The sequence below is a fragment of the Octopus bimaculoides genome, chromosome 1, assembly GCF_001194135.2.
Source record: "Octopus bimaculoides isolate UCB-OBI-ISO-001 chromosome 1, ASM119413v2, whole genome shotgun sequence".
Lineage (NCBI taxonomy): Eukaryota > Metazoa > Mollusca > Cephalopoda > Octopoda > Octopodidae > Octopus > Octopus bimaculoides.
In genome coordinates, this window is record NC_068981.1 from 81,562,162 (window position 1) to 81,573,733 (window position 11,572).

Sequence of the window (11,572 nt, forward strand, 5' to 3'; positions counted from 1 at the left end):
GCTGTAAACACTCATACACATACATACTTTTCTTTGTACGACTGCCTGTCTTTGATAATGTTCTTATATGTCGCATTTCATACTCACACATAGACATACATCTTTAACGCCATAATAAATATCTCTGTTATTCATCTAATACGGTTGTGGTCTTTCATTACTGGTCATCTATGTTATCGTAGCATAACATATCATGTATATCATCATCATATGATATATTATTTTGTGTTCGACCTTGTGACACGTTTAAATAAAAGGAGTCCTCTGTTTTTCCATTCTTCACCATTTCTCCTTATTTGATTTCACACGGTCGTTCCTTACACATATATACGACAGGCTTCTTTCAGTTTCCGTCCAAATCCACTCACAAGGCTTTGGTCGGCCTGAGGCTATAGTAGAAGACACTTGCCCAAGGTGCCACGCAGTGGGAATGAACCCGGAACCATGTGGTTGGTAAGCAAGCTACTTACCACACAGCCACTCCTGTGCCTTGTTTTTTTTTTTTCTACAGAAAGTGAGGGACGTGACTACAACTAAGAATGCTTAATCAGTTTTGAGATAACATTTCCACTATCTCATAAAATACCATCTGCCAAGCACTGTCCTAACTATTGTTCTCAATTTAGAGTTTTCTTGTGTCTTCACACACTCAGCTCTAGGTGTGGCTTTCACTTTGCTTGAGGTTTTCCTCCTCCTTTCTCCAATTCCTTAGTTCAACACCCACATCAGTCATCTTGAAACCTATCTCCATAACAATAAACAGTATTCAGTCTTCTTTCTTACCAGCCACGTAACACAATCATCATCGTCACCATACCACCACCACCACCATCACCATTATCATTGCCATTCAACATCTACTTTTCCATGCTTGCATGTCAGACAGAATTTGTTGAAGCTGATTTTCCATGGCCAGCTGTTCTTACTGTTGTCAATCCTCACCTGTTTTCAAGCAAGGTAATATCCCCACTTGGCCAGACACATTTTTCACAGAGGACTGGAAACAAATAATATCACTTGTATGATGGTGATTCTTGTTTATAACTATCATGTGATACCTAGACAAAGGTACACACACACACACACACACACACACAATTGAGCCTCTTGCAGTCTTCCTCTGCCAAATTCACTCATACAGCTTTAGTTGGTCCAGGACTATACTAGAAGACTGTCCCAAGACCACATAGTTGGGAAGCAAGCTTCTTAACCACACAGCTATGACTGTGCTTACTGGACAATGACAAATATAATCAGCCACCTCACTCAACAATATAAACATATGACACACACATACATAGAGAAGACACCATTTAGAGAACATATAGAAGACATAGTAAAGAAATCAAAATGACTCACAAGTGGAAACGCATGGCTTAGTGGTTAGGGTGTTGGACTTGTGATCATAAATTTTGTGGTTTCGATTCCTGAACCAGGCAATGTGTTTTGTTCTTGAGCAAAACACTTCATTTCACATTGCTCCAGTCCACTCAGCTAGCAAAAAATGAGAAATCCTGCGACCTGGTGACCTGTCCAGGTGGTGGATATATATGCCATGAAACTAGGAAACTGGCTCTTATGAGTCGGCATGACTTAAGAAGGCCAAAAAACAAAACAAAACAAAAAAACATACATACAACAGCCACAGGTACTGCATTTGTCCAACTGATACAAGCAATAACATAAGTTATAAAGATTACATTAAACCTATCCTGATTCTTCCAGTATTGCAAACACTTTAGTTTTCTGGATATTGATGATCGAATCAAAGTAATATTGTTAACTGACTGTTGCTTCTCCTTGTGTATGAGCTGATGAAGCCGTATCATCTGCATACTGAAGTTTTATGATTTTTGTGTCTTTTGTTAGGTTTTGTAGGTGGAACCTGGAGAAGTTTATGAGTTTTTTTTATCAAAACAGTACCTTTTCTTTAATCCCGTTTGTTTATTGTTGATAGTTCTTGGAACATGACTGCCAAGCTCAGTGAGACAATTGTTGGAACAAGTACATAACTTTGTTTCATTCTGTTGGTGACTAGAAACTCTTTACCCTGTTAGAATTTGAACTGGTCATACCAGACCCAAATATTTTTCCTTTTTTGTGTTAAAACTAGTTTGATCTAACTTCATGTGCTTCCTTGACAATGTCATTCTAAAAATAAGCAAGCACATTATCAAAGTCTCAAAGCTATGAGATAATACAGGATTAATTCAAAACAATGTGAATAAATAAGTCTTATGTTTGATAGAATAATTTGATTGCTAATGAGTTAAAGATTTTCTGATTGGATACTCTTTCAACCATGCAATCAAGGAGGTTTTGGATGTGTTACAAATCAGCTAGAGCAACAAAAACATTTATAGCCATCTACATGGCAAATCTCAGCACAGTGTTGAAGATTTTTTAAAATAGATGATACAAGTTTTTGTTCACTGTTCTTGAACAATGGCGATTAGCTCTCTGAAATAAGGTGAAGTATATGAGTGTTGCAGGATAATGATATGAAAGAAGGAATTGAAAGGTAAAATGAAAGAGAATGTTAAAGGCGAGCCAGAAAGATCTTGGAAACAAAGCTAAATGGAAAAGATTTCATTAGAAATATTTAACCCTTTCGATACCAACCCGGCTGAAACTAGTGCAAATGTCTTGTTTTCATAAGTTTTGAATTAAGATCTTCCACCAAACCTTAGTCACAATTTATGTTCCTAACACTAGCTTAATGATGACTAAGTTATTATACTAAATTCTTTGTTATATTTAAAATTAATTGAAAGAAACACAGAACATCTCAAAATAAATACAGTAATGAAAGGTTGATGTAAGTAATACTCATATTCTGCAGCTTTTCTCTTGAGAGACAAGAAATGAACTAAACAAAAGGTACCAATGCATCAGATAAGTACATGTACTTAATTATAGGTAACCAGTGAAATGTAAAATTATTTAAATTTTGTAACAATGTCTCCATATATGTTGAATTATAGTTAATATTTAGCTAGCATAAATGCTAGAAATGTAACATAGGACATCAAAGATGTGTGTACTTTATCAGATTTTCATCTTAACATATAAAACATGTACACATAACACCTTAACATTCATATTACTCTGTTAAATGTAATGCTCATTAATTCATACCATTGAGGTTTTGATAATGTGATTATTTATTCTTTGAATGACATTGTAGGGCAGGTGTGAAAAGTCAGATTTGGCCAGTTTGAACATAAGACGGGAAGAATATTTTGGACAGATTTAGCTGGTTTAAATGCTAAAGGGATAAACAGTAGACTTACTAAATAACTAAATCTGCAGATTCTTGTGATTATTCTCTTAAAATACTTCTTTGTTTTAATCACACATGAACTTTTTTCTTTTTTTTTACCAGGATGCATGTTCCAAATTGCAATCTTTGCGGTCTGCCATGGCAGTTCGAGAAAAAGCTACAAAACATGCCTATCATGAGGTAACAGAGACCAAAAAGCAATTCCTCTGCTTAGGAATGACAGTAAGAGTTATTTTGATTCACTTCATTCTTTTTACCTCATCAGAAATAGTCTTCATGAGTGTTATAGGAAAGTAACCTCTTGATTCACTGACAGTTTTTCCAGATAAATTTTCATTAACCTATCTGATTTCAACAATTGAAGTAGGATTTCATCATTATCATCATCATCTTATACATTTCGAAGCTTCCATGGGTCAGATGGAATTTGTTGAGGCAATTTTTGTTTTTTATGGTGAGATGCTCTTCCTACTATTAACCTTCACCTATTTCCAAGTAAAATAACATTTCCCCATGGATGGCTGTGCTTTCATGGATCCTTTGAAATGAAGAACACTATATGTTGGTATCACTCATTTACAAAAATCTCTCTCTCTCACTCACACACAATATTTATATATATATGTATATTTAATATAAGGATAAAATCTATATAAGATTTTATCAAGTAGCCAGTCTGTAAAACCAATTATGGCAAAAAATTAATACTAAGTATATAATTTTTTTAAAGTATATAAATTTTAAAAAGATACATTATTACAATAAGGGCTGTTGCTATAAGTAAATCTATACACTGGAAAGGGATGCTCCTTCATTGGACACGAAACTCGGCTTTCGAAGACTTGTTGGGGAAAGCGAAATCGTGATGGCACCTGTGCCCAGCGTCGCCTTCCTGGCACGTGTAAAGACATTCCAGTGAGATCGTTGCCAGTGCCGCTGGACTGACTCCTGTGCAGGTGGCACGTAAAATACACCATTTTGAGCATGGCTGTTGCCAGTACTGCCTGACTGGCCTTCGTGCCGGTGGCACGTAAAAGCACCCACTACACTCTCTGGCATTCCTCTTCCATCCAGCATGCCCCAGCAGAGCTCCATCATCACAACAATCCCTATCTTTCCACTTGCAGTTATTATTTCCACACTTACTTCTGATGGACCAGCTGCCTTTCCTGTTTTCATTTCCTTCATTGCCTGCACTATTTCTTCCTGACTAACCCTCTCCACTGGCCCCTGTACCACAGCAACTACCACCCTCTGATCCCATTCATTGTCCTCATTCATAATTCCCTTCATATACTCTTTCTGAACTCTTCCCCTGTCCTTACTAAAATTCAACCTTCCATCACTCCTTCTCACATCTTCCTCCTTCAACATCTCTTCCATCTTTTTCCATTGATTTCATAAACCTAATCACTCTCGGTTTTCATCCAGCCCGTTCAAATTCTCCTCAGCCTCCTTCTCCATAGATTTCGCAGCCATCCTCTTACCATGACTCTTCATGTTATTATACCTGGCTTTCATTTGCTCAATCCTATTATTACATAAAGCTTTGTGTGCCTCCTTCTTCCTCACTATCGCATCCCTCCTTGTTCCACCACCACGTATCTCCTCAATCTCTCCTACCTTTCGTCCTGCCACACACTTCGTCACATGCCTTTAGTGCCCACGGGCATGTGGCATAGTGGTTAAGAGCGCGGGCTCCTAACCTCAAGATTCAGAGTTCGATTCCAGGCAGTGACCTGAATAATAATAATAATAATAACATCAAAAAATATCTTAGGAATGAGAACCCAGGTTTGAAATTTCCCCAAGACACCTGGTGAAGACTGGAGGGTATATCAGCTGAAATGTGTTAACAACAAACAAGATGAGGACAAATATCCGTCAATTGTAAATAATGTACATAATTTCTCATCTTTTAAATATAGAACTGCCTTTAGTACTCTTCCTTAAAAGACTTCCACAAATCTGGTGCATCAATGCTTACCAACTTCTCAACTCTCTCCTCAAACCTTGCTCTTAATTCTTCTTCCTTCAGTTTCCACACCTTTCTCCTCTCAACCGCTCCCTTTCTCACATACTTTTTAACTTCTTATCCAAGTCAGCAACCACCAGTCTATGCTGCAATTCTCCTGGCATTGTTTTCACATCTCTGAGATACTTTCTGTTTACCATGTCAACCAACACGAAATCACTCTGTCCTCATTCCCTCCTGCACAGAAAGTCACCTTCCTTTACTGTTTTCCTAATGCACATGTTTGCCACACACAACTCCTTCTCATCGCAAAACTCCAACAGCATCCTTCCTTCCATATTTCTCAACTCAATTCCGCTTCCCCCATGCACATCCTCAAAGCCCTGGATCCCAACATGTCCATTAAAATCCCCCATGCCCAAAACCAATTCATCCACCTTTTGTAAGTCCCACTCACTCGCCATTTCATCAAAGAACTGCTCTTTCTCGGCGATCCCTCTTCCACTTTGCGGACCATACCCACAAATCACCCTCACCACTTCTTCCTCAAATGCTAATACTACTCTCTTCACTCTGTCACTCTTTCTCCTGACCTCCACCACCTTCTCACAGATTTCTTCCTTCACCAAAACTCCCACAACCCCAGTCCCCTTGCCATTTCCCTGTCTTCACAGCTTGTACCTTCTTCCCTTGACCCCCACAAATCTTGCACCCTGACCTTCCACCTAACCTCCCGTACACAGCACACATCCATCCTCCTCTTCCTCAACTCCTCACACACCTCAGAGCATCACTGGGAATTGAACTCATGACCTTACGATTGTGATCCTAATATCCTAACCACAAAGTTACATAAAGTCGCATATTTGATCTAAAAAGCCAGAGGTATTTTTTCATGTAAAATCACTGTTGGTGAAGAGAACAAATCTTGATTAATTCACTCTGCTTTCAAAATTTAATCAATTTTAATTAAAATGTAACAGTTGTCTTCCCTGCCATTTTGTTTTTTTTGGTGTGTGAGCGATCATTTAGAGTGATTTGCTTTTTATCACTGAGGGTATAATTTTGGGGTTGTCTTTTCCAGAATTAGTCATTTATATCAATTTATTTCTCATCAGTATCTGTATTATATAAATTACTCAAAATTTCTTGTCTTTGTCAAGTATGCTAGTGCCCATTTCATTATAGTAGCTTGATGCCAGTCACTATCATGAAAGAAATTGATGCATGGACCTAAGTTATTTGCTTTATTGTTCTCACTATAAATGTATTTAATGAATAACTAACATTACAATTACAAATTACAACAATGGTTCAACATGAATACAGAAGTAACAGGTGATCACTGTAATGTCTTTGTTTCTATTGTCTTCTTTTTTTTTTTACATGATATGTCATCTGCTCTTTTGGTTTGGTCACATGTCACTTGTGTTGGTTGATTGCATCTCACTTTTTGTTTTTGTTGTCAGCAGCATTTAGCTTTGTGGGTGCCTCTGTGTGCTCACTCAACCTGCTTGAAATAGCAGTGAAATATCCCTACTATCTTTTAAAACAAACTACAGCAAACAAAATCATCTTGGATAACCCAATCAAATGAACCAGCAGACTGGATGGTCAGTCATGGCTTTGTTACCTTTGATTAGAGATCTTTTTCAATTCGGATTTTGCACAAGTTTACAGCAACAATAAGCTTTCTTTCCCCCTCTCTCTCTCTCTCTTTCTCTTTCTCTTTGTTGCATACACACTGTTGTAATGATACAAATCTAAATGTACTTAGTTGCACATTGTTAAATATGCTGTTGCAGATAAAAGGGGGTCAGCTTAATGGCTGCGGGGACTACAGTTGAATAGACAACCAACCTTAACCCTGCATCACGTTATTTGCCTGCATGATATATGGTGGCAACAGTAAAACAAGATAAATATATCAAAACAAAACTATTTGCATCACTAGCTCATTTTAAAAAGCCACATTATTATCATTAGACATTGCTCAATGCTACCAATTTACCAGTATTGTCAGTGAATGCAACGTAACACAAAACAAAAAAATGAGAAGGAAACAGATATCCAGTGACAAATTGCAAGAATACACATACACACACAAACTACAATGGACTCCACATGTTTAGTTGGAGGCAATGTATGGCCATACTCTTCAAAACAAACTCAAGAAAAACTAAGATCATTAGGATGGGAAGTTCTTCCACGTCCTCCATACTCGCCTAACTTAGCACCTATGGATTTCCATCTGCTCTGATCACTAGAACATTTTATAAGAGGCAAAACATTCAGAAACAGAGAGGAAGTTAAAAACAGTCTTTCAAAATTTTTCAGGAAACGAAATAGGTTTCTTTGACTGTGACATAAAAAAAGTTACTTTCCCATTGGATTGCAGTTGTTGAGATTGATGGTGATTATGTTCTTGATTAAAACTATTCAGATGAAAGTAGTTTACATTCATTTTTATATCCCTTTTGATAAAACACAATTACTTTCCAAACACACTAATATATATTCATTATATAATCTTATGTAATCCTTGCTTATTTTTTTTAATGTTTTTAGATGGAAAAGTTAGATCAGCTGTCTGTGGTCCATGTTGCTGGCACAAAAGGAAAGGGTTCAACATGTGCTTACACAGAGAGTATCTTGCGGAACTGTGGATACAAGACTGGAATGTTCTGGTAACCTTTACATTAAAGCAACTTTGTTTGTGTGACCTGAACAGGGTTATTATTTTGTCAGTAAGGTTAATGTCCTATAGCACTGGTCAGATTTTATGAAGAGGTGTTATACAAATAAATGTATATAGTTCTATATTTAAGAGATGAGGGATTATTTAAGAGCTCAGTTAAATTTTGATGGGTTATTACAAAGACTACTTGCATGTAAATACATAACTGGCCAAAACTGTCTTTTAGGAGCATCATATTTAGCAAAAAAGCATAAATTTCCAATTATAGTTCATGCTTTAATTGTGCTCAACAGCTGTTTCATTATGATAAGTAGTACCAGATATATAATTACATGATTGCGATACATAATGAAATTAAATTAGATTCAGTCAAATTAATTTAAAAACTGCTTAGCATTCATCAATCCAATGAAGGCTAGGCAAGTTGAAACTTCGAAGTCACGATCAATACTGTTCTTGTTAAAGAATAATAAAAATATACTCTACAAAAAGTATTGAGTGATCCTTTAGTTTAATGCAAAATTGTTTTTATTATAATTTAACATAAAAAAGACGGAAACATTAATATAATTAATATATAATTAAAATATATTATGTCATGGCTGGTTGCTGTAAAGGGATTTTATCCTATATATGCTGTTCTGTCAAAAGCATTTGTTGGATCTTCTCTCAAAGTGAAGAAAAATCAAGAACTTATTTTGTATAGTATTTAATATACCTTTATTTATCTTTGTTGTCAAAATATTATGCCAATATGTGTGATCATGTGAAACAGAGAGAGAGAGAAAAAGACAATATATATATATCAGGTTGTGTTAGTGATCACCTTTTCTCCCAGTTAAACAAAGAATCATAACATTTATTGATGCGATAAGTAATTTTCATGTGAGTTTGTTTAACTTTCATCCAAGTTTTAACATGTTTTACTTCTGAGATGATAACCTCTGTTATTTATTTAACCATTTCTCTTTTGGATGATTCAGTTCACCACACTTGGTTGATTTAAGAGAAAGGATACAAATTAATGGCCGCCGTCTTTCAGAGTCAACTTTTTCCAGATATTTCTTTGAAGTCTATGACCGCCTGCATGAGTCAATGGTGATTTGCTTTTACTTACATATAATAACATCCCGATGTATCAACCCTCACAACTGCAGTTGAAGTTGTTTAGGATTCTCTCCTCTTTAGCTTGTCCTGATTGAGCAAACCTATGGTCAAAGGCATTCCAGTTATGACCATCTTGCCTTACTCTTGGAATATTGTATTTTTTTTTATCTCTTCTCTTTTACCTGTGTCAAGTCATTGTACTGCAGCTGTGCTGGTGTGCTACCTTGTAGGGTTGACATTGAAAAAAATTGACCCCAGTATTTAGTTTTTAAAGTCTGGTACTTATTCTATTGGTCTCTCTTGCTGAACCACTAAGTTATAGGGATGCAAACAAACCAACACTGATTGTCGGTTGGTAGTGGGGGATCAACACAAGGCTTTTGTTGACCCCAGGGCAATAGTAGAAAACACTTTCCCTAGTGCCATACATTGGAGCTGAACCTGAAACTATGTGAAGCTATGTTGGGAAGCAGACTTCTTACCACACAACCATGCCTGTATATCTAAGATTAGAAATAATATTTGTTTCTAGCATAAGGGGAAAGCCTGAGATTTGCAGGGATGGGAATTAGTTAATTAAATCAGTTCCAGTACTTGATTAGAACTTTATTTTTCCAGTCAAGTACTCTTGTCAGTGGTGGTGGTGATGATGCTGTAGAATCTTTAGTCCACTGTTCAAAATGCTTACTGACATTTCTTCTAGTTTTACGTTCTGAGTTCAGATTCTACTGAAGTTAACTTTGCCTTTCATCATTTCAGGGACAATGGAATAGGTATCAGTTAAGCATTGGGGATCAGTGTAATCAAGTATCTCTCTTCCCCCAAATTGAAGGCCTTGTACCTATAGTAGAAACAATTATTATTATTATCATTATAGTTATTAAGGCAGCAAGCTGGCAGAATCATTAGCCTGCTCGGTGAAATGTTCTGAGTTCAAATGCCACCAAGGTTGACTTTGCCTTTCATCCTTTTGGGGTCGATGAAATAAGTAACAGTTGAATATTGGGGTCGATATAATCAACCAGCCCCTTTCTCCAAAATTTAAGACCTTGTACTTATAGTAGAAAAGATTATTACTATTATCATTATAGTTATTAAAGCAGTGAGCTGGCAGAATTGTTAGCCTGCTGGGCAAAATGCTTAGCAGTATATCTTCTGTCTTTACATTCTAAGTTCAAATTCTGCTGAGGTCAACTTTACCGTTCATGCTCTTGGAGTCAGTGAAATAAGTACCAGTTACACACTGAGGTTTATGTAATTGACTAGCCCCTCCCCCAAAATTTCGTGCCTTGTGCTCATAGTGCAAAGGATTAGGATTATTATTATGATTATTATTTTTATTAAGGCAGTGCACTGATAAGATAGTTATCACACCGTTTTTATGTTCTGAGTGTAAATGATGCTGACTTTAGCTTTTCTGTTCGTCCTTTTGGGAGCAATAGAATAAGTACCAGCTGAGCACTATGGTTGATATAATCAACTTAACTTCATTCCCCAAGATTTCAGGCCTTGTGCCTGTAGCAAAAAGGATTATTTAACCTTTTTCTTACCATATTTCTGTTAACATATACTGCCTTTGTTTCACTTTGTCTTCTCTCTCTCTCTCTCTCCCACTTTGTTTTCTCTATCTCTCTCCCACTTTGTTTTCTCTCTCTCTCCCACTTTGTCTTCTCTCTCTCTCTCCCACTTTGTCTTCTCTTTCTCTCTTACTTTATCTTCTTGCTCTTTCACTTTATTCTCCCTCTCTCTCTCTGTTTTGTTTCTCTCTCATTTTTCCCTCCCTCTCTCTTACTTTGCCCTCACTCTCCCTCTCATTTTGTCCTCCTTCTTTCTCTCACTTTGTCTTCTCTCTCTATCCATCCATCTAACTCTCATCCATGTTCCAAATAAAGCTTCTTATATATATATTCTGTTTCTCATAGAAAAACGGAGCAATCAGTGATATGCCTCATTATTTTCAATTTTTGACTTTAATGGCATTATATGTATTCCTGAAAGAACCAGTTGATGTTGCTATAATAGAAGTTGGTATTGGTGGCCAGTATGACTCTACAAATTTCATAAACACAGCTGTGGTTTGTGGCATCTCTCTACTGGATTATGATCATGAACACATTTTGGGATCAACTCTTGATGAGATTGCTTGGCAGAAAGCAGGAATTTTCAAGGTATATCATGCTGACGGTCTTTTAAAATCTTTTTTAATTTTGAAAGAAGGATACTATGTGTGTGTATAACTAGAACACAGTCATGTAATGTGTGTGTGTATGTGTGTATAGCTGTGTGGTTAGGAAGTATTTTTTCAGATGTGGCTCTGATGTAAGAAGATTATTACTCAATCATATGGTTTGGTTCTGAGTTTAGTTCCACTGTGTGGCACCTTGGGCAAGTGTCTTCAACTATAGCCCTGGGTAGACCAAAGCCTTGTGAGTGGATTTGGTGGATAGAAAGTGAAAGATATCCTTTGTGTGTGTGTGTGTATATATATATATATATATATATATATATA

At 36.5% G+C, this 11,572-nt stretch overlaps 1 protein-coding gene across 1 annotated transcript in view; it reads left to right on the forward strand.

Annotated features, from left to right (window-relative positions):
- The window catches only part of LOC106869592 (folylpolyglutamate synthase, mitochondrial), a 38,448-nt gene that overhangs the window by 6,224 nt on the left and 20,652 nt on the right, over positions 1-11,572 (forward strand). The window contains exons 2-5 of the mRNA XM_014915395.2: positions 3,386-3,505; positions 7,827-7,945; positions 8,940-9,054; positions 10,986-11,231. Of these exons, the coding sequence (XP_014770881.1) occupies positions 3,386-3,505; positions 7,827-7,945; positions 8,940-9,054; positions 10,986-11,231 (600 nt within the window). The remainder of the gene's footprint in view (positions 1-3,385; positions 3,506-7,826; positions 7,946-8,939; positions 9,055-10,985; positions 11,232-11,572) is intronic.